Source organism: Lonchura striata, chromosome 2, assembly GCF_046129695.1.
Source record: "Lonchura striata isolate bLonStr1 chromosome 2, bLonStr1.mat, whole genome shotgun sequence".
NCBI classification, from domain to species: Eukaryota; Metazoa; Chordata; class Aves; order Passeriformes; family Estrildidae; genus Lonchura; species Lonchura striata.
The window spans coordinates 85436405-85461567 of record NC_134604.1 but is presented as its reverse complement, the minus strand read 5'-3'; the positions used below and the strand labels follow the sequence as shown (position 1 = coordinate 85461567).

At 37.6% G+C, this 25163-nt stretch overlaps 1 protein-coding gene across 1 annotated transcript in view; it reads right to left on the bottom strand.

Moving 5' to 3' along the window:
- The window catches only part of GABRB3 (gamma-aminobutyric acid type A receptor subunit beta3), a 114602-nt gene that overhangs the window by 24019 nt on the left and 65420 nt on the right, over positions 1-25163 (bottom strand). The window contains exons 4-6 of the mRNA XM_021546709.2: positions 12166-12386; positions 6530-6612; positions 5336-5473 (exon numbers count right to left, since the gene is read on the bottom strand). Of these exons, the coding sequence (XP_021402384.1) occupies positions 5336-5473; positions 6530-6612; positions 12166-12386 (442 nt within the window). The remainder of the gene's footprint in view (positions 1-5335; positions 5474-6529; positions 6613-12165; positions 12387-25163) is intronic.

Below are 25163 nucleotides of genomic sequence, written 5' to 3'. Positions count from 1 at the left end.
TGGTGCCTTGATCCTTTGGAGTTGGCTTGTGACATCTCTCAGACACCAGCAAAAGCTGATGGACATGATATACCCCCTACATCCTTTTGATAGCACGTGGATACCATGAAGACTGCCTTATGCCCACTCAAATAGCTGTTGATTAAGCAACCCATTTGAACTGCTTACACATGAGCTTGGTGTCTAAACTCCAGCTATCTGGCAAATGAAACCTAGAGAATTATTCACCACCTCCTAAAATGGACTCCTATAGGTGTACTGAATTTGTTTCCAGACTCCACTAACTGCATGGACTAGATTCTGGCCAACTCACACACCTAGTTCAAATGTAGACACTGAAATTATATTCCTCATAAATCAGAACAAGACGAATCCAGACCCCGAAAGCCTCAGGGTAGATTTTGATGCCGTGAGGCTCCTGGGCAATATAAACAAAAGTCTTGCTGGCATTACAGCAGTTGACATGTATAGTAGAACATAGACTTTGTTAAGGTCAAGTTGAAATTGAAACATGAACTGGTAGCCTCATTTTTTTATCATACTACATAGCCAGGGTTCTCCTTTAGGTACCTCTCCCTGAGACTGTGAGAGTTTATATTACTTTCAACTGAACTGCTTTTATGTCTTCAAAAATTATCTGTTGACCCTGCATCCAGCCTGCCATCTCTGCTGCAGTATCTCACCCCCAATGAACAGGCCACAGGAATCTGTGGGAAAAAAACCAATTACCCTCCTTATTTCCTGTAGTTAATTCCCACACTATGTCTGAGTGGCTAAAGCTCTGTGAAAAGGATGGGTCCTAACTTTCATGTAGCAAAGACTGTAAGTCCAGATCTTTACTTATCTAGAAAAATTCATTCTGTGGATTACTTGTTTAATTAAGTTGACTTCTGGGTAAGCTCAGCAATTACACTGTTGTCTGATTATGACTGCATAATGATTTGTCAATTGAGGCTCAGTACATTTAGAGATTAATTGCCAGGAAATTTTAATTGCTAAGCTTCCAGAAAAAATTTATGTTTTTTTTCCTTTTAACCTTGTTTTGCCTTGTTATCCTTCCTCCCATCCCATATAACATGTTGATATATATGGGCTAATTTAAATACTACAGGAATAACAGAATTTTATCAGAAGTATTTCAAGCTAACAGGACTGGGAATCAAAATATGAAAATGAATACTTAATCAATACTCGAGCCCCAAATGTTCCTTTTCCACATTTTTGGGTACTTGATAAAAAGAGATTACTTTTTTCTGTTCCAATTTCATTAAAAGCTAGCAAGCTGAAATATCTGGCTTCAAGGTTAAATTGGTCTCTTGCTGTTTTATGCAAGTACGAAACAAGATAACAGAGTTGGTCAGTTACAGAATTCTTACTTTAATAGCTTCTTCTGGGAAGATTCTTTGGCTAATTGGAAAGGTACTTTACATACTGATCTTTCAGAATACAGCAAATACTTCATTTTCAAATCTTTTAAGACTACCCTCCTCTTACCAACAGGTTGCTAATATGGCTTTGACTGCTGGGTGACTTGAAGCTTTTAGGTGGTGTTTTACATATCCCCATTCCTGTTCACTGTCCAAGCATTTTGGGATAACAAACATTTAGGCAGATTCAGGTAACAGACTTAGCACTGCATTTGAAGCGTTTGAACGCATGTATTTGCTTGTGCATGGAGCATGAGCTGTTAGTGGAAACCATGGAGATCTAGACTGATCTAGCCAGCTGATTCTAAGGGTGTGATTTAACTGTCTATACTGAGGTGTCTAAAGCCATTTGAGGTGTGATAGGCTAAAGAGGAGCAGAACAGAACACTACTTAAGTAATCAATACTGAAGCAGTAGATGGTGAATATAGGGCACAAGGCTCTAAGATGCCAGAACAGCAGCCTAACTGCTAAGCAAGATCTTCTACAGCAGCTCAAGAAGCAGCAGATTGTTATGTTTAGGCAACTGAATAGTGTCTTAAAATATTCATTTGAGAAAACAGAGGCATTCAAGAGCTGAATAGCTCTTTAAGCTTCACTGACACCACTGACTGGATAGAATTTGACTGTGGGCTTAATTCAGTTACTGGCACATGGGCATCCAGTGCCATTTAAATATCTTACGGTATCCTGTATGGCCTTCAGTTGGTGTGAGAAGGATAGTCAAACCAGGTATTTCTTCTCCAGAGCAATTTAAAAATCATGAATAAAGGGAACAGGCTATTGTACATGGCTTTGCAGATACCTTCTAGAAACCTGAAGGCTTTATTTAATTCCCAATCAAGTGCTCTCTTTTTTTAAACTACATGACCATACTTGTTTCTCCACTAATCTCAGGTATGCTGTTTTCTAGATTTTCACTCATATTTGCTTATTTTCCATAAATCCTCTTCTGTTGCTCCATTACTACCTTCAAGAGTGCTACCCTTGATCAAAAATACAAAGCTTCAGCATTTTCAATATAAATCAGACTTATTTTTATGAGGGGATTCGTGGTTTTGTTTGTTTCTTTTCTTTTTCTCCCAAAAACATCTTATTGGTTCATATTCAGTCTGAGATCAACACCAACCCCTATATTTCTATACACAGAACTATGGCATAACCTGGCATTCTCTATGCTTAATTTGGAAAGGAATGATTAGTTGCACAGATGCTGTATTTTGAACTCATCCATACTGAATTTTATACTTTTTTTCATGCACATTTTGTTAATTTGGCAAGATAAATTTTAATTTCTCTTCCATAGAAGGAACTTTTAACTTCTATTCCACAGAACAGACATGCAGTTCCTCCAGCATTCTTGCAGCTCCACCCAAATTTCTGTCATTATTGATGGGGGTTTTCCCATGCTTATCGTTGCTTCTCAGAAGTAACTATGGGAACAGATTTTTCCTTTTGCCTAAATTACACAAGATTATACAGCACAGTTTCTCTTGAGGGACAGGAGAAATAACTAATCCAAAAGATGTTTATGGCATGACTCTGAAGTCTTCTTTCAGTTTTATTCAATCAAAGCACACTAGGACTGAAATCTCTGAAATGTTTCCGGAAATATTACACTCAAAGAACTAACATCTCCCTCTGAGACTTAAATAACCTCAAAGCCAAAAACATGCCTAACTTATTTTCAAAAAAAATGTAGAAACTGGTCCTAATTACTAGGACTGTAAAAGACTCTTGAGAAGAAACTTGAAAAGCAGCTGACTTTATGTATCTGATGTGCTGGCATGCTTTAGATTTAGATTTAAATGTGGTTTTGAGAAACAAATGTGATGTTTCCATGCATGGAAATACTTGTCATAAAATGTCATAATTAATCAAGCATTTTTATAGTGTCCTGTATCAAAGCAGTAGTAAATTCAGTATTGTGTCTTCATCAGTGAAAAAAATGAAATGTTTCAAAAAATGGCACAAGAAACACGCTCTTCTCTGTGACTTCTTAATGCCAAGCAGTCTTAAACCCTGAAGCATGAGACTTTTTTATTCCTTTCACTAGTGTTTTTAAGAAAGAACCATTAATATTCTGAACATTTGGAAAGTCACAGAAATATGCACTCCTAGTTTTTAGTCACGTATTTGTCACATATCTCTTTGGATTTCTCATTTTCCTGATTTTTACAAATCTCTCATCTCTACATTACTAAGTCATGCACTTAGTGAAATATTTCATACTGAACTAAAAGGTGGCCTTGGACTGTCATAAAAGTCACTCCACAAGTAAATTCTCTGTATTCTCACTGTTGTCTAAAAGAGCCTTTCTACAAAAGCATATCCAGTCCTGTGGAGGGGCAGGTAAGCCCTGGCTGCCAAAGGTGACACTAGCTGCAGGACAGAAGGCTAGAGGATTAGAGCAACTGATTCTCTCTATAAAAAAAAAATCTTCCATTCACAATGGTAGCCAAGAACAGCAGCAGCTGGCAAACCCCCTCATACTAATTTCAATCCCAGCAATATTTACATTTTGTTCTGAAATACAACTCATGTTTCTGTGTACTTTGAAACAGATGCTGTGTCCAAAGAGTGGGTGAAGTGATGCTTACAAACATGATTGAGCTTTGCTTCATTTGTTCTGGTGTGCTGAGACAGATGGAACAGCACACTCCTGTGGTCTGAACAGCACTGAAAATCCGAAGGCCCAATAATGAACCAAACAGTGGCCCCATATGTGCTGATGGCTTTCTGTGTTGCTTTACTTTTATCACACATATTCCTATTTTGGTGTCTAACACCAAATATGTAAATCAACCTTACACCTTGTAATCAAAAGACATCCAGTGCTGTGAGTTACTACTAACTTTTATTCCATCTTCAAGGAAACAAGCAGGGAATTAATTTTAGCACTTTAACAATGACTACAAATGCACTGGATGGCTATTTATCAGTGCAAATCAAGAGACAAAAGACATTACATTCACTATATAACAACAAAACAAACAAGCACTGAAAAGTTGCAGGGAGGTGTTTATAAAACTGGTAGCTTTCTGACCTAGCATGCCAAAACACATTTATGTATGGTCAGTTACTCTGTAGGTTACATTTAAACTCATGTTTCAGTTGTGAATGACTTAATACTTATTTAGACCATAGATATTAAGGTGTCTAGTTAAATAACACATACATACACAAAAAAGAAAAATAAACAAGGAGGCAAAGAATCACAAAATGGTTTGGTTTGAAAGGGATGTTACAGACCATGTAGTTACAACATGCCATAGGCAGGGACACCTTTGACTAGACCAGGCTCCTCAAAGCCCAATCCAACATGGCCTTCAACACTTCCAGGCATGGAGCATCTACAACTTCCCTGGGCAGCCTCCTGCCTCCCCCTTGTTACAGAAAATAATTTCTTCCTGTATCTAATCTAAATATACCCTCTCTCAGTATGAAGCCATTTGCCCTAGTACTATCATTATATGTTTTTGTAAAAAGTCCCTCCCTACCTCTCTTGTTGGCCCCATTACATTCTGGAAGGCTGCTAGAAGGTTCTCTTTTCCAGGCTTAACCTCAACTCTCTTAGCCTTTTTTCATTGGAGAGGTGCTCCAGCCCCCTGATCATCTTTGTGGCCCTCCTCTGGACTTGTTCCAACAGGTCCATGTCCTTCTCATGTTGGATGTCCTGGAGCTGAATGCAGTATTGAATGAAAGTCTGGAATTTTCATGGGCTCCTACCTCCCAGGTAGGAGCTTGTCAAGTAATTTCTTGTCAAGCTTTGTCAAGTAATTTCATTATCCAAACATGCAACACAGGCTACATATTGTGATTGGCAATAATAGTTCATTATTATTAATAAAACAGTAATTTTCATGCACAAGAGAATTAAACACTAAATGTGAAAATGGCAATACTTGCCTGTGGCAAAGACAACATTCTTTGACACCAGTCTGTATTCCACGATAGAGAACTGAGGAAGTTCAATCCTCTCCACGCCAGTGACGGCGTTATCTCCACCTCTCCAGTAGAACTCGATGTCATCAGTTGTGTAGCCATCTGCAGGCAAAGCAAGGGAGTCAGAAATAACATCAGACTCAAACGTAGCTTCAAACACGCAGCTTGTCATTTGTGACAACAAAAAGAATTGGTACAGCTGGAGAGCTGTATGGTATTTTGCCTGTGGGAAGGTCTCCCACATTGCTACACCATTACAGTCTGCCTGGGAATTTTAGGCAAAATACTCTTTTGTTTTTTTTACCTTTTTTTACCACTCATGTATTATTCACTAATGGTCACAGTGAGAAGAAAACACTATGCAAGATTTAGGATATCAAATGCATTTAGCATTGAAACTGAATGTATATTTACACTGATAACCACCAGAAGAAGGTTGATTATTCAGTGAACACATAGAAACATAATTGGGGCAGACCTTTTCCATTCACAGTAAACTGTGTTGCATCATTTCCACTAGCTTTCACTAGTAGAGGATTATAGCTGAATATAGAATATATACTAGTATTTTCTGTATATGGCCAACATTTTCCAGCCAGTAAGAGAAATGGACCAGATACTTCTGAAGAGCTAATATACACTTGAATATTGCAATCCTAGGACATGACTAGGTGAAAAAGAGAATACTGTTCTTTTTGTAACGCAATTTCAAATCATAAATGAGGTCAGTCTGAAAGCCCAGGGTAGGTCCTGCACCAAGATGATCCATACATAATAAAGCATACTGAAAGGAAAGTGTATCACAGCATTTGCTCTCTTGAAAATAAATCTGATAAAAATACAAATATTCTTCTCTCATGTTGAAGATAAGCATCCAGTCACTACCTCTGCCAAGTCAGGCAGTAATACTAAATTACTTCATTCTGTCCTAACCACATTTTTTCTAGGATGTATTCATCTATCTAGAAATAGATGACTCCTTCTATCTTTTATAAATTCAAATAAACAGATAAAAAAAATCTAAATTGTGATAATTACATGATTCAAATAGTGTTTATAGACACATATGTAAATATTACACAGTTTTATTAAAAAAACCCCAAAAATCCTACAACAAAATCCAAACTAGATTTCACATGCATTTTCTTAGGTACATACAGCTTTCTATTTCCAGAGTACAGTTTTGTTCATCTAATGGGTATCTTCTCAAGTCCATCATACATGCTGCAGTGGTTGTGATTCTGAAATACAAGCATCAAACAGTTTTACCATACAGCCAGTAATCCAGGTTCTGGGTGATGGGGTTGTTTATCTTCAAAAGCAAAGACCCTCTGAAGAGAAGCTTACAGTAACTGAGAACCTGGTCCATATTTTTACACTGAACAGCAGCCTAATGGAGCAGCAATTACACTGACTTTCAGTGGAACAACTCGCTGTGAATTACCCTTATGCAACTAGCCCCTTTGGGGTTCAATGGACCTACATGAACATTTGCTGAGATTAAAAGATACAACTTTATAACAGAAACCATGAAGTGAAAATAGTCTGTCATAAAACGTCAAAATTATTACAGCTGCACAAATAACTGATTTCTTGGTTTTGTGGCAGGTCTTGAAAACAAACCTGAAATGTTGGAAAAAAGTTTTAAGTTCAGCAAAAATCTTTGTTTTAAATCTTACTTACCTGATTTTCAAATTGAAAGAGGATTTTGTTGTGAAGCTCCATATTGAATTTTATCCCCTCAAATAACAATACACTTTTGCTTCTCTGCCTATTTAACCATTTAGCACTCTAAGGATGGTTTTGCAAAACACTTCACTATTGATGAATCAGCATTATTCATCAACCTCTTGTATATCAGGAGAGTCAACAATAAACATGTGCAACCAGAACAACTACCTTAACAACTTCACACAGCATTGTCACTTCATTTTGTAATTAATGGATTTATGTATTTGTCCTAACTTTAGATAGATATAACCATATGCTCATAATTAATCTGCAGCATATTTTGATGTTTTTTCTGAATCACAGCCTTCACCAAGGGTATGTACATTATTATGCATCATTATCTTTATAATGGCATCATATAAATTATCTTCTGAATCTGACTAGCTCCATTCCTTACTGAACCTTTTTTGATATAAACAAGACATGGACCTTGCACAGTTTGTTCCTAAACAAATAATATTCTAGTGATAGTTTATGCTAATATATACAAGATGGGAAAATGCCTTAAATGTACCTCTAAAAGCTGCAACTCTCAATGTTAATGTTTTTTTCATGTGTCTTCTCTGAAGTTTTTTCTTCTACCCATTAACCTTCTCAAATTACAGTCTTCTAATCTGGTAAACTACTCTAATATTCCAGGGCAATGTTTCAAGAGAAAAAAGTAGTTAGGTGCCTTTCTTCACATCTTTCACAGTAAAAAAAGCCCTATGTTGTCCTTATGAATGTTCTATCCAATCTCAAAGAAAAGGAAGGAAAGAATGCTTATCCTTAGTACATAGGATCTGACTGTCCTCTGAATACTCTTGTACCAGTCCCACAGGATGCCAGGTACCAAATATTGTATCACAAGAGGATACTTAGGTTAGCCTTCCTCCAAGCTGCATCTGGGAATTGCTCTGGTTCCTCTGTTAACACAACAGAGTGGGTTGGAGCAATGTACAAACAGCAGCTCCTCAGTTGCTCTGGAGTTTAGGGAAATGTCTTCTCTGCAACCAACATTTGCAAATGCCCTTCTGGAACCTCAGGCAGGGTGGTAAGACACAGAGCTATTAACTATGGAGATGATTAATCATCTGGGTTGTTTAGCCTGGAGAAGAAAAGGTTCCAGGGAGATCCTATAGCATCTTTCCAGTATCAAAAGATAGGCTACAAGGGAGCTGGAGCAGGACTTTTTAGAAGGATGTGTAGTGGTAGGACAAGGAGGAATGGCTTTAAACTGAAAGATGGTAGATTTAGGATTTTAGATTTTAGGATGAAATTTTGACTTTGAGGGTGGTGAGGCACTGGAACAAGTTGCTCAGAGAAGTTCTGGATTCTCCATCCCTCTAAGTGTTGAAGCCTTCACAGGACTTTGAGCAACCTAATCTAATCAAAGGTGTTCCTGCCTATGGAAGGATGATTTTATGGTCCTTCCCAACTCAAAGCTTTCTGTGATTCTTTATATGTCTCCTCAATATGGTTACTAAGAGCAGCTCTAGCTAAGCATATAAAACTAGGATTAGCATACAGTCTTAGAGGAGAGAACTTACTCTTAAATCTGTGATTATTGATAAGCAAGCAATGATGCCGTTAACAAAGCCATATTGATTCTGCAATGAAAAGATCTTGCTCCTGAGTCAAATAATAGCTGTGTTCAAAGTAAAACAAGTAGGCATGCTTGGAAATTGTTGATATGAAGGTTCTCTTCCATGCTTTAGAAGATAAGCACACTAACCTAGGTCTCGTGTGGGATCCTGCAGCAGAATCCACATGAGCTAAGTTGATACAAAAGGGAATGTGCTAGCAGACTCTTAACTATTATGTTGTATAGCTAGCTATAAATGCCAGCCTTACAGAACAAAAATTATTAATTTTACAATATTGTAAAAAATTACACAGCTGGCAAATGTATATTCAACTTAATAATTGTGTTATGACTTTTAAGAAATGTATTTTTATTTTGGTCTGTTCACATACTCTAGTAGGTTTGCATCACAAGTTCCAGTACCAGAAACTGCACAATCTTGCTCAAGATATTTTTACACTACAGAAAAAATGAAAGAGAAAAGAAGAAACAGACAGAAATAGACAGAAACAAATTTACCACATTTTTTCAAATTAAGTTTAGTACTCAGAGGTCCCTCCTGAATCAACATTCAAGCAATTAAATTTAACTTGCACAAATGCACATCAAAAGCAAATATGAATGGCTCAGGCTTGTGTATACTCCCAGGAACAGCAGGTTTACTTTTTAGAGGATGGGATGGTGCCTGACACAAGACAACAAGGTTTCAAGAATTCATCATCATGGCAGTGACAGAGGAATGATTGTGAGCCAGACAAAGATGAAGTGGGGCACAGGCACAAATACAATTTGGGTCAAAGCAACACATAAAGGAAATGTTTTTAATTTTTTTATAATTTCCTGCTATGCTTTTCTTTCCTCTGGATACAGACTCCCTTAGCTTTCTCTGGTACTATATTCCTGGGCCCATTGCCTTTGATTATACTGCTATATTGTATAGGAACCCCATCTGTGATGGGCTGTGAGGTGCTGCATATGTAACTGAGAGAAGGATATTTTATGTCCCCAAAACCTTTACAGTGTGAAGCAGTCTAGGCAATATAGATACTTCATATGTGAGTAGGTCACAGTCCTGACTGCTTACTTTCTTGATACAGAAATACATTAATCCAAAAAGAAGTGTGGTTGCCTTGTCTGACTGATCACAACTAACTTTTTCACCCTGCAAACATTCATCATGTTTCAAATATGGGTAATAATTATGTGAGTCTTTTCAGATAAAATACATATATTCCTCCACTCCAGTTACTTTTAACATTTAAAATTGTACTGCCTAAAAACAAGAGGTTTATGCATGAGAAACACAAGCAGCCAGACTCTATTTTTGATCCCTAGACTATAAAATAGTTATTACTTCCATAGTCTCTTATGGAAAAAAAAACCCAACTGTTTTATCACCATTTTCCTTGTAGATTGTTCTGAAGAAGGTAGAACAAATTCAGTGTGTTGGCCAAAGAAAAACATTCCCCAGAAATGGACTGAACTTCAAAAAGCTACTGTTCCATTCCTCCACTATCACAGACTTCTGCTGCAGTAGCAAAATGCTTTCTCTAAAGCAGAGAGGAACCTTGGATGACTGAAGGTCAAGTCCTTCAAAATTGTGATAAATTCTACATTGTTCAGAAGAGAACACACATCCAGTGTGGCTTTGGAATCACTCTCAATTATATACGTGTTGAGGAACTGCTCCGTTCTGTGGATGTTCTGTAATTGCTTGCAACCCTCCAAAATCTCACCTATTATTCTGAGTGACCCTGTGCTTTTTAGCACATAAAATTCCAAGTTCTGGCCTCAACATTGGCCCTGGACTGCAGCTTGAGCCCAATGCCATTGGGATGCACTGAAGCCATGAAAGAGGAAGTAGGGTAATGATGGAACTTTAAATCAGCAGAGATAAGGCTCAGACATTTTTTTCCTGTTGATCACAATGTCCTATATTTTGCCACAACTTAATTTAAGACAGTCATTCTTCACTATGTAACTTAGCTGCTTCAGATCATGGATATCTCACCCTGGATATTACATGCTTTCAGACAAAAGGAATGGGAAGAAGTGTACTACACATGAGCCACTGGTGCAAATCCTGCTGAGCAAATCCTATTATGTGAAATGTATCTGCTTTGGACACTTGAATTTTGCAGAAGAGGAAGCCAACTTATTTAAATACACAGCTCTATGACACATAATCCTCACCTGAATGGGTACAAATGTTCTTAGGCTGTGACAGAAAGACTTCCACATATTACTAGGATCTCAATAATTCTAATCTCCTTTAGTTTTTTATTATATTGCTTGTGAGGATATTTCTTGACATGAAGAAAACGAATATATTTCAGATACTTTTTTCTTACATGTAACCACTTGAGAAAAGTGTCCTAAACCGGTAATGTTCCATGCTGGGTCAATACCTTGCAAAACAAAAGCCTCCTTTTGCCGAAGCTGGTTAATTACAGAGAAAACATTCTAAACTTCTTTGAAGTTTCATATTAGGCTGAGTCTATCTCTATTCTATGTCTAGAAAGATTCATTCAATTCTCCATAATGTAATACGAGTTAAAAAGATGAGGGCCAAGACCAAAGTCAAGTAAAAAGATCTACTGTTGATAAAAAAGAGAAGCAGGCAAAATATTGATATTGGACATAAAACACATCTGCACCACTTTTCTGATCTATTTCTATTTTAGGGACTTTTTATCCTTCACTACCGATGTGCACCAATCTTCAGTATTATCTCCGCTTAAATATACAAGAAACTTCCAATTATGGAAATGGAGCTCTCACTGGCAAAGACTTGTTTTGCTGGTTTAAACCACTGGAGCAAATGAAGTAACCTGTTCAAAGAAAGCCATATTTTGATACTACTGGGTTTTCCATAAAGACTTTTGCTAGTGTAGTTAAGTTTATTAAGGGAAGGATACTTCAGCATTTCTAACCATAAAAGTTATGGCAGAAAAGGAAAAAAAAAAAAAACACTAGTCAAACCTAAAATACATAGAAAGTAAGAGAATATAAGGTCACTTTGTACCTCTGGTTTGAAATGTAACAATTACAGTGCTGATTCCTGCTTGAAGAAATCACTGAAAGCACTGGGTCATGATCTTAGCTGTGGCTGCCTCTCCCCAACCAGGGCTACTTATGGCTTTCTTTGTACAGACTATGAACACATCAAGAGACAACATAAGCACCCACATTCAATCTTACTGCCTGTATTTTGGACAGGATTTTCAGGTTTACAATTAATATGTGCCTTACTGTTTCCTATAGCCAGTGGGCTTTCCAGATAGGGTGACTGTACAGAAACAGATAAAACCTGACTGAAGGCGCTTCTGGCAAAATTAAGAAACATCGAGTGTGTCATTTGTTTTCTACTGGCATCTCTTAGAGTTACAGGGAAGGTTACATAATAAACTACCCAATGTTTGTAATAACCTTGTACCAGGAAGCAAACATCAACAACACATAACAGCAGTGCTGAAATCTTCATCATGGAAGCACAGACCTGAGGCCGTAAAGCACCGTTCCGTCCGGGTGAAGGCGAATCATTCGATTCTTCACAGTAACACCGTGCACAAATGATTTCTTGTCGTTTAAGAAGTAAGTGTCAGGCACCCAAAGCTGATCTGCCACTCGGTTATCAAGCGTGAGGTTGAGAGGTATACCAGCATAAGCCAGCCTCTTATCTCTCCAGTACTGTTGAAAATACATAGTCAAAGTGTAATCCTGGTGAGGAAAAAAAAAGAGAAGTACAACAGTCAGCCATACTTTGTGTAACTAGGAGAATAATTTCCCTGTTGATAACTTATTCTGCTGTTGATTAATTTTAAATTTAATATTTTTAATTGTTTAATAAAAATTAAACATTTGTATCACTAAAGTAATAGTTCATATAATTCAAGTATTGCTGTAGACTAAGAGGGCATTTCAAGTCCTATGAAATTCAGCAGGTATCAGTATCATTTGTCCTGCTCCTGCTTTTCGTTCATGTAATTCCACTGATAACTGCCCAAAATTATCATATTTGTGGAATGATAAATGACATAATGGGTAAATACTGACATCTTCCTCATTTTTAAAAATGACAGGTAAATGGAAAAACATTTAGTGTTTTGAAGCATTATGCAAATTTCTGCCTGAAAAATAAGCTGAAGGTATGTTGATTATACATGTACATTTGTGTGAGACTGCATTTTTCAATAACACAAATATTTTCTCATCAACAGACTACACTGATATTTTGAATAACAGTAAATGGTATTAAAAGCCCACTAATGTCAATGTTTGGTTTTCATAATTTTGTCAGTTTTAAGGTTTATGGTGTCTGCTACAAGCTGTGATCACTAGTGTAAAAGCCTAAACATGGATACAGAAGCTTAAAACATCCATTTAAAAATTCTTTTTTTCAGATTTTGCTAACCTGACTACTTCATATCATAATAAGGCTATATTGAAATGCTTTGAAAGGCTTAGATGGTAGGCCTCATTCATTAGCTTCATGGTATTATAAAACATTAAAAAAACACTGTGAACATTTTAAAGTTATGCACCAGCAAAACTGAAAAAATAAATCACACGAAATAATTCAGACTGTAAGTACAGACCATTAAAACTCTGATTTTCAAATTACAGAAGCGCTCTGAACAATAAAACCCTTCCTGAGATTCTTCAAAAATACTTAGAAATTTATGTGATCTCAAACACATTTAAATATATAGCAGCAGGTGTGCAAGCCACAGGATACCTGCATTTGCATCTGGTTCTACAAGCTGGTGATGCAAAATCCCTCAGGCTTGCTGCTTGTTTGGGAAAAGGATTCTAAGTTTTCTAAGCACGGCTGTTGGGAATGGTCCATTTGTGTAATGGGTTTCATGTGGACAGAATCCAATTCCAGGCACTGCTCCTGCCCTGTTCCCCTCAAGCCCTATGGTCCTTCCTTGAAATCATATGAAACTTGAGCCTGCCTTTCACACTCAGAGACTTTGCATTTTTGATTCAGTGATTCATTCTCTTTAATGAGGGAGCTGCTATGGTTTAAAGAAATCAAATTTAATTGCTTAGAAAACGAAATCATTATAGATACCAAGGAAAAGCTGTTCCCATTTTAAGAAACTAATAGAAAGACTTTGAAAACAAAAGGGCCCAGTGATGGGGAAAGGAGCCCACGTGGAACTGCCTGGAAGGAATCTCATTCCTCAAACCTCAAATCTGACATGACTGCTCAAGAGAATGAGCTGTAACCTTTTTGTCAGCAGCTTTCTTCAGTGGGACTGATAGTCCCTGCTCAGCAGTGAATGAGACACGGGGTGCACCTGCCTTGCTCCCATTACCAGGTCACAAAGGCATCTCTCCTCACATTCTCTGTAAGCATTTTTCTAACACTGATGCATTAGAGCAAATATCCTCTACCAGCTCTGTTTTGCTCTATTTAGTAAAAGCTTGTTTTAATTAACATTGCTGGCTTCTATAATGGTTTGCACAGCAATGTCAAGAAATTTGGGATTATAGAAGTTGTGGACACAAGAACAGCACACCAAAAGCTCACTACATATAATTGCACACTATATGCACAAAATAATACTAAGAAATTAAATAAAGGAAAGGGGTAGCACTGCATAGGGTTGAAAGAAGTCAGCTGGACAGTACCAAAATAAAAGAAAAGCAGTACATCTGAAAAGAAAAAAAAAAGTTTTAGACTACCTTTCTTTTTCATTTGGTTTGAGATAAAATATATGCTAACAGCTAATTAATGGAGTAATTAATAAGCTAAATAAAACATACATATCAATAAAAACACTAATAATCTGGAATTTAATTTTAAAATAAAATTTACTATGTCAGGGAACAAGTTTACAAATTATGCACTGAAACAAAACAACCATCAAACATGCAAAACTTACTGTGTCTTGAATGAAAAAAAGGACTCCCAAAACACATTCTCTAAGGTATAAATTTCACTAGTGCTTTCTTTATTAGCCCTGCATCCTTCTTATATAATCTTAATTTTAAATTTAAAAAAATCCCTCAAAACTCTCTGTCTATTAATCTATATGATTATATTTGCATTTTGTACATTTGGGCTCTGCCAGCCTCACCTGCTCTGAAGATGATGACAAAAAGAATTAATACGAACCATGCTTGGCCACCATCATACTTTTTCAGTCCCCTCAAAAGAAGGGAGCAGCAGGCTTACATAAGAACTGCACTGAAACTGCTTGGCTCCACAAGGAGTGATAAATGAGCAGGAAAGGCCAGTTCCTTAGGCTCCACCAAGTCGCTCACTCCCTGCAGAAAATATACTTTTTAAAACCCATATGGATCAGTTCCTATTCTTTGATTAACTAATTTTCAAGACTTTGTATGTATAAATAAAGTTTTTCCCTAGCCTAGACCCTGGAGGAAAATGCAAAAATGGTTTGAGTGTGGACTGGAAAATATGAACTAGATATTACAGGTAAATGAGAAAATGAACTTTTACCACTCAGTAAGTAGTCTACAAAGTTATTAAGGGCCACCTCCCTCCAGGGAGCTTCTGATGCCTAGTTCTGATATGGAGGTCAAGAAGGTAGATGTCTAAAGCCAGAAGAGATTCATACCACTACAGCTACTGCATTAGGGGGCTATTGTATGTCAAAGATGACAAAGAGCTGCCAGCTACTACAAAGAACAGTGGACAATTTTCTTAGCAGCAAAGACCTCTATAAAACATATTTTATTCCCTCAAACAATACAATGCAACATTCGGCATTTACCTCTCCAGATCCTCATGGTAACAAAATCACACAAAGCTCCGACAGCCAACAAACACAGTGTTTCTCAAGTACAGGTGAAATGTCCTCAGAATGGGAAAAGCTCGACTGCACAGGCAACATGATCTTTCTTTTGTGCATTTAAAGACCCTGAAAGGGTCTTTATCCCTACAAGGATAAAAGACCCTACAAGGATAAAAGTGTGTTCTCCCCAGAAGGATAAAAGTGCTGGGCATCCTTGAATTTCTAGCATGGCAACAATGCCACTAATGTAAGGAAAGGCACACAAAAAGGTGCAATGGCTGTTCTTTCAATATAGTTTTCCTTGGTCAAGGGGAGTGGAAAACAGAATTAAAAACCCTCAAATATCCAAAAATATCCAAAAATACTTTGGATATTTCTCAAGTTAAGACATTTAGGTACAACAATAAGGAGGTTGATATCACAAGTAGTGTATAATACATCTGTGGTCTTCGTGGGTACTGCTTATGATTTTAATACATCTTAAGCAAGAATTATAGACTAACAAATATTGTATGTGCTAACCACGTACAAAGAAATTTTAAGTGTTTTCTACATTATATATTTCTCTCTTGGACTGACCATACCATGCAGGAAACAAAACTAACCCACTCCTAAAAAACCACTTCAGACAGATAATGTACAGTACCTAATACACTGACTATAAGACAAATTAATGAAAAATACTAATAAGCTGTTATAGCAAAGGAAACAATTACTTGTTTTCTATTACAGGGCTTGTTATCTCTAGTTTTCCTCTCCACTCAATAACAGTGAATGAAAAATTTGAAAATATAGTTTGCTCATAAAATAAAATTAACGTAATTATAGCAGCAATAATGCTCTAAATTTGACTATCACTGCTGTCTTACTATATCATGAATCATTGATGCTACAAGTTTTCTATTAGCTGTAAAAATGTTCCGTCAAAATGATTGCTAGATAAACACTGCAATTAATAATTAAGGTGGAATACTGTTAATATGGCAAATAAGCAAAATAAAATCTTAATGAAAAATGAAAGAATATATTTTAAATTATTTGATATGATCAGAAAAAATGATGCAACAAAAAACTATTTCACTGCTTGAGAACATAGCCTTGTGTCTACCTAACATGCAGGTTCCTGATTTAAATTTGCATTTGGATGTAAATTCACATCCTTGTTTTCTTGACCAAAAGACAAAAGTGATTATTACCACCAGTTTCTGGATTATTTAATTTTGATGAGTTAATAAAGTAAATACTTATTCAATGGATAAAAAACTTCTTGAAAATCCATGCCTTAGTCTCTTTAATGACTTCAAAGGCTCTTCCCTCACCTTCTACACAATATCAAAAGTTAGAAATTAGATATGGCTCCTGTAGTATAAAAAGCTATTTCTGCACCATTGATGATCTAATTCTACTCCTTCCAATAAGACCAAAGTGAGTTGCAAAGCAAACTCATGAAACCTATGCTTTGACAACACATGTGTAAATCTGTTACCATACCATACGCAGAAGAGTCCTGACAAATAGATTAATGCACACATTTATTCACACAGCTAAAAATGAGTTTAAATAAGACATATTCGGAAAGGCTAACCATAAGAAAACAATTTACCAGCAATGCTAGTCAGCTGTGTGAGGTGATCACAAACATTTTTCTCAGAATTCAAAATTTTCTAATAGCTTTAGCAACTTCCATATTAAACAAAAAATTATTCAAGAAAGAATTTCAAGTCATAGAATCATTAATGCTGGAAAAGACCTCTAAGATCATTGAGTCCAACCACTAACCACCATGCTCACCACCAAACTTTATCCCCACAATCCACATTTACAAGCCTTTTGAACATTTCTAGGAATGGTGATTCCACCACTTCCCTTGGCAGCCTGTTCTAATACCTGAAACCTCTATTTTCACATTATATTTTGCTTGTTGACATTTTGGGTTGTCCAATGTCTGAACAATACAGTTTCTTACTTAATTGCCATAAAGTGGAGAAAGCCACCAAAATCTATTTTTCTTTAAAGTCTTTTACAAGAGAACTGCCTGATGAGAATATCTCTGGCAGTAGATGTAGTTCCTGGGCAGCCTGAGTGAAGGAGACTTGAGCATGCACACAGACACACACACTCATCCACCCTAGTCCACCAAAGCTGCTTCTTCCTACGTTTCCTGGTCTACCTGCTGTTACAGTAAAGGTTCATCTCACCTATAAGATCCTGACTTGGGCTTTTCTTTGACACTGTGCAGAGCCTCCACAATAATGACAGGTTGAAAACGTAGCACATATTTTCCCAATCATGTAGCTACAATGCTCTTCCAATTAAGAAAATACTAAAGCAGCTCAATCACTCTGATTTCACTGTGACTCTCCATACATCCACGTTGTCTTGATATCTTTTGTACAAAATTACCATTACTGTTTTCCTCTTCTACTGAAACACGAAAGAACGGTGTTATAAACAAGAATTATTTCGCCTCCAAGAACCGACTTGATTCTATAAACATATTTCCAAATAAAAGTGTGATTACATGGGTCTTTCCTGCCCCTCATACCCTTTGGCACAAGAGCTTCCACCTCCACTGACAGCCCAGTGCCTTCTCCAAAGAGCCCGCTTCCCATCGAGTATCCTTGGGTACTCTGAGGAGGGTTGCCATACCAACCAGAGCTTGGCTTTCTGCAGTTAAAGAGAGCACAGTTGACATAGCAACCAGCCAAAGCAGCTTCTCCACTGCTTTTCGGGCACAGGTGGTGGTCACTGCAGTGGGATTGAAGCTACTGAGCAGGAATGAAGGGAGCAACCAAGACCCTGAGGGGTACTGCCCCTAGCACCTTCCTGCCACGGCCAGTGGAGCTCACTCTGCAACATCTGGGTATTGGCTCTTTCCTCTCTGTTCCTCTACCCACCCCAAACTGATGGGGATGCTTTCCTGCTCTTGGGGTGTTCTCTCATCTCAACATCAGAGGACACTAGCTGGCAAGAAAGCAATTGCTTGGGGTAAGCTTTAGAAGGTGAATATAGAGAAAAAACAAGTTCCTGCAAATATTTAATTTCGGGGACATAAGACAGCCTGGGCTACTTAATCCCTGACAGATGAAGGTGGGGGGAGAATACTTCAACATACCTCTTCTGATTCAGAGTATCACAGGAATTACAACAACACAGGCTTCTCAGTAATCAGGAATTTCTATGCCCAAAAGACTGATCAAAGGAAAACTAACACACACCTTTACACATCATGGGTATAATACTCTCTGACCCAGAGCAGAAAGCTAGCAAAAAAAAAAAAAGTACACTACATCCCTGAAGAGCTGTCTAAAGAATTTGTAATAAATTACAATCAAATTGCATGTGCTGATGGACAGATAGAACAAAAAATTCAGTATCAGATAGGTCCCTCCTAAGAAAGAGGAATAGAAATGCCAGATATATAGATGCTGTTCTTGAAAACTCTAAAAGAGATCAAGTCACAAAAAATAGTATCAAATACCCTTAAAAAAAGAAAAAAAATCATACGAAAGAAAAATAATGCTAGGCTAAGTGATTCACTGAACTTGTTTCAAGAAGCACACTTCAATGCCAAAAAGATTTCATGAAAACAGGTACATTTAATTGCACTAATTGAAATCCTGCTAACAATATACAGGGAAGAAAAAAATCAACTTCTGTCAGCTGTCAGCTGGTTCCCACAATTGAGGCAGCTGACCTTAGAAGGATGGGAACTGACAACTAATGGAGTGTGCCTCCTACACAGTAACAGGATGTGCCACCAGTGAGTTGGAGAAATGAGCTACTGCCCTATAATCTTAAAGCTGTAAGTTTACTTTTTTTCAGCTTGGAGGTATGAAAAAAGGTTAAAAATTTGGGATAGACCAAGTACCCATTTTAGAGAATAAAGGACTTCTCACACTTCTACTTTGCTCTTTCCATAAATACATAATCTTATATCTTTCCTTTGCATTTCTTAAATTATCAATACAAATCTGGAAGGAAAAAAAACCCCAAAACTCTGAGAAAGCCCTGTAAATTTGTATTATTTGTCATATTTATTCAGGCCTTCCAGCTTCTTAGACTATTGAATGCATACACTCTTTTAGTGTCTGCAAGATGTTTCAACACAGACTCTGAAGTTGAGCATACACAGATGTGTTTTAAATACTGTGGCCATAAATACATAGCTCCATGCCCCTCTTATTTGTTTTGATTAAACATGAAAAACATTTAAAAAATTTTCACTATTTCATGCTGAAAAGTCTACAGTTTTTTTGTCACCATAGAATTGTAAAAAGACCATTGTAAAGGCACTTGTAGATTTGGTTTTTTAATGCACTTCGGAGTCCACAAAAAAATCAAAACTGTATTTAGGAACAAAGAGCTCATAGATAGATGCACTTGAATGAAAACACGAATCTGTTCACATCCACGCTTTTTGGTTAAAAAAAAAAGGAGTATTTACTCCACTGTGGGAAGAATTTCTTAAATTTTATCATCTCCCAACCTATCCATATGCTGACTCTGGGAGCCAACCAATCTCACTGGCACTGGAGCACCAAGGCTGACACCCAAAGTTCTACTTTCTGTCCGTAATTATCTGAAACAGCAGATATTCTTATAGAAAAAACCTATTCAAGACAGACACAGTGAACAAAACACCCTTTGAGAAAGAGAGCAAAAGCACATTAGCCATCAAATGCTTCAGCTATGCTAAACTTGAAACATAATCTGTGTATTTTCAGTATCAGGCCTGGAGGGCATCCTCACATCCTGCTAGAACCAAGGGCCCAGGAGTCCAGGTCAGCCCCTGGCTCCATCAGCTCCTGCCCCACCGATGTCACAGCAAGGCTGGTCTTCCACAGCCCTGCCCCATCCAGCCCTGGGCCAACCAAGCCCTGCCCACCCGTGGGCCCACGACTTGTCCCAACCCCAGGGAGGTGCCCACACGCAGGGCTGGGGCTGTCCTGGTACCCCCAGCTGCCCTGCTCTGGGATGGGATGGGATGGGATGGGATGGGATGGGATGGGATGGGATGGGATGGGATGGGATGGGGTGGGATGAGATGGGCCCTGGCTACCTGCTGCCTCTCTGCCTTTCATGAGGATCCTCTGCTGCTACAGACACCTTGGCCACTGCAGCTCTCTATATGTCAAAGAGCAGTTCATTTGTTCCAGGCTTTTATCTGTTCATTTCAGAGTAAGGGAACGAACTGGAAGAGATTTATCCTTGGTGGCTGAGGATTGCAAAGGTGATGCCTGAGCTATCCTCTGCTGCCTCCTCCCTTCCCTCCAGATGTGTCACTCACACTGCCAGCTTCTCTCACATCTTCCTTTCACTCCATTAGTAATGCAAATTCCAACTCTTTATCTTACAGTAACAAAATTAGGATGCATGCTAAGTCAAAAGGAAAACATACATTTACTAACAACTCATTACAAAGGGTAGGACAAACTCGCCCTGTGATACGGCAATGCTCATGAAACTCAGCAAAGCACAAAATAAATAAATGGACAACCCCCCGCAAATGCTACACCCAAGAGGAAGTATTGCAAGCACACCCGATATTTAACATCCACACAAACTTCCTGCTGTACAGAGACCTGTGGAAGAAGTGGCAGAGATCTCTGACAGTGTCCTTTAAAGATGAGGCTGTGAATGATTTTATAGAGAAATGTCCTGCTGGAGGAGAGTCTCCCCTCTTGCATGGGATCTGAACATCCTGCAAAGACCTGCTAAAAACCTTTGAAGAGAATCAGATTGTCCAATTGCAAAAAGAAAAAGGAGAGTTTCAAACTACAGTGCTGGCTATCTCCTTAAGCCACAAACAGTATGGTCTATAAAGGCAGGCATGTCCAGGGGTCTGTGTCTACTTAGGATATTTAAAGCAAAACTGATCCTGTAGCAGATAATTATTTTCCCTTTGTGTGAACCTCATGCAGTTCAGTAAGACCAAGTGCAAGGTCCTGTACTTGCATCAGAGCAAACCTAAGGACAAATACAGGCTGGATGGAGAATGGATTGAGAGCATTTCTAAGGAGGACTGGGGGGGTGGGGGTGTTGTGGGAAGTAGGACATGATCCAGCAATGTGCACTTACAGCAAAATTCTTCATATACATCTGTGCTAGGTGGACACACTGATTTCAAAGACACACCTCAAATTCAGAAGCATAGGTAGAGACAAGTTATTTACAGAAACTAAGTTGTCTTTCCCACAGGTATAGCATATAACCATTGCTCAATTACTTACTTAATTAATCTACTATTGTCAAATATCTCAGAAGCAGGATGTGCATTTATGAGGCAAGAAATAATTTTCCTCACAAGGCCTTTGGGTGGAAAAAAATGTGTCTCTGTAAATCAGCATGAGCAAGGTATATTATATACCATTGCTTTCAGATAGAGATTAGTATTCTGCAGAGTCGCTCAGCTAGGATGACTAGGTGACCTCCCAAATATGAAAATTATACCCTTGACCATCTATCTACCTCTGCTCCTGCTCCAGCAGTGTCTTTCATGCTGGCTTCAGGCAATGGTGTAGGAATGGAGGGTTTAGACTCATCAGGAACTGGATAAACTTTGTACAAAGTCTTTACAGAAAAATGGGATTCAGATAAAGCTGATGTAAGTAAAAAACAGGAAGGTCACTGAAGAAGGAGATTGAATAAAGACCAGAAGAAACTTAAACACGTGCAGGAGAAAATCTGGCTTGGGGATATATCATAGAGGAGTGAAATTATAAAAAGCTTTGTATCCTTGAGAAGAAACATAGGACAGAAAGTTCATAAAACTCAGGTAGGAACAAGATCACTCTGTGCCCGAAAATATAATTTAAAGATAGCATAGAAAAAATAGCAACAAGATCAAATACATGCATCCTACTATTGAAATGCTACAAGTTTTAAATTAAATAAAGAAACGAGGACACTTAGTTTTAAGAGACAATATTGACCGAATAGGAGCATGAAAGACTTGACAGAAGGAAAGGCAGTCAATGGAAACTACAAACTACACAGGCAAGAAAAAAAGGATGCAGTATATGTTAAAGAATGCTTTGCATCAGATAATTGTTCTGAATGTTGCACATTATGGATTAAATCACCAGGACTACAGAAATACTAGAAAAAGCTGTCACTCCCTGATCAGGATGACAGTGGTGTGAGCGAGGTATCAAGAGATTTAAAACACAATAAGAAAATAAATTAGTAATCAGAAACTTCAATCACCCCCACAAAGACTGGGTAAATGTCAGGTTCGGGTGTGATGAAGAGACTAAATGACACCACAAATGACTGATTCATGGAGAAGCTTTTCAGCTAAAAGCTGAAACAAGCCAAGATACCCCTGACTGTGTTCTGAGAAATGTGCAAGTAATGGGGCAAAATGCTGTGACAGAAACACTGCTCATTAACCTGATGGAATTGAGAAATTCTCTTTTAAAACTGAGAAAATATTAAATTAATGCAGTTTTTGATTTCAAAAAATAAAAAACTTGCTTCAAAATTGGAAAAGATTGTTTATAGTCATCATAATATGATTTTTTAGCTAGCGAAAGCAACTGTTGAGTAACAAACAAACAAACCCCAGAATGTTTACTTTATTACAACTAAAAATATGTACTTCAAAAATAAGAAGTCATATCTAAAGGAGAAGAAAATAGCTAAGAAGATATACAAGAAAAGCAAAATAAAAAAGCAAGACAAAACTGCCTAAGCATTATTTTTTTTTTAAGGCATAAACACTCACTATAAATCATCAAATAATATTGAAAGAAAGCATTGTAAAGCAAGAATGCTTTATATTTAGATTGTTAATGACCTAGTATAAGACAAGAAACAGAGACCAGCAGTTTTTGTGACAGTGGGAGGTCACCTGCAGACCTGAATGAGGATGTTTGCAGGCCTCCATCATCCTCATAAACATGACAGACAGGAGATGAACACTGAGGTACCTAAGTTTGTTTCAACATTTCTTCGAATAGTAAAAATGAGAGGTGTGAGTGTGAGGAGGCACAGAAGGACAGCAGTAATCTGTATGCCTCAGTGATGAAACAGAAAAAAAAAATCAATGTTGATGCAAAGTAATGCACATGGGGGAAAAAAAAGAAACAGTCCTAACTATGGACTAATTTGTAGGTTCTGAGCTAACTATGGCCACTCAGGAAAAAAGAAATGGTATCAAATGATGGTATCAACCAGCACTTTTATGAATAAATCAGTTCAGTATTCTGTAAAGTCAAAATAAGCAAACATTACAACTATTTGGAAAAGAGATAGAAAGGCCAGTCTGAATGGAGCTCTGTGCAATCTGATCTAGCGAGTGGCATCCCCACACATGGTGCCAGCAGGGCTGGAAACAGATAATCTTCATGGTCCCTTCCAACCCAAACCATTCTATGGTTTCTGAAAAGTGTTGAAGGAAAAAGGAAAACTCACTACACTGCACCATTTTAGTCAACTTGCATGTTAAATACTGAGTCCCCTGTCCCCACCAGGGCAGAGAATAGCAAGGTACAAAGAACTGCATCAAGGGGAATGAAGGGTACAAAACTCCATACAAAACCAGACAAAACATGCAAGGACTTTTCTGCCTACAAAAGAAACAACTAAGTGATAAATTGAAAATACCTGTAATAATGTTGTGGAGGAGGCCAACAGCTATTTACTCCCCCTTACTTTGAAGAAACAGAGACCAGAAAATGAAATTACCAGATGCTGGGCTCTGATGAACTGAAAGGATACTCTATTTTCACACATTATGTATATGTATATGTATATGTATATGTATATGTATATGTATATGTATATGTATATGTATATGTATATGTACATGCATATGCACATGCATATGCATACGTATATGCATACGTATACGTATGTTTAAATCAGGTGGTTCTTACCCACTGCCTGACACCAAAAATAAGCAAATGTCTCAGGAAGCCCTGAGTAGTTCCATAATTTGATGCTGGAAGAATATCAGAGAACCAACATAACTTAGGCTCAACCAACTTTTATACTACGCAAGAGCATTCACCATTGCCCACAGTAGGAAACTGAATACCAAGAAAGGCAGATTTCAGGTTTAACTTCATAAGGCCATTCTTGTGTCTTTATCTTCTAGGAGAACGCTATGAAGTCATTTAGGACTCTGCAGTGTTGTTCAGGAGCTGATGTGACTGTCCTGTGGTGTTAATAAGCGCTGCTGTCAGGGCTGACAACTTATCTTTGCCAGGGGAAAGGAAGTAAAAATTATAACCTGAAACACTTACACAATTCAGTTTTGATCCAACTGCATATGATGATTTTGAACATGAGATTTTTGCAAATAGCACAAACATGTCAATGTAGAATATTTTACTGCCTGTCAAAGTTCAGAAATTATTTTAGAGTCACTTCTTTAATGATTTTGAGCGATACTCATATTCAGTTTAATTTGTCTAGCATCTGCTCCTGGCAAATGTAAGCAGATGTGTCTAATTATTAACTTTTGATACTTGTATATGCATAGCATGAGTAAGATCATGAACAGACTTTTGAGAAGAGGAGGCTAAATACTTTTGAAGCCAATGACATGGCAATGAATCAGATAGCTAAAATATCTGTTTTATAGTTGTGAAGTTGGCAAATAATCACAAGCCATACATTATTCCAAGAGAAAACATAGTTCGAAGATGATAGATACATATGTAAATTTCAATTAGGTTGGAGCTCGACATCAGAACCATGTTCTTTCAAATTTAAACTCACG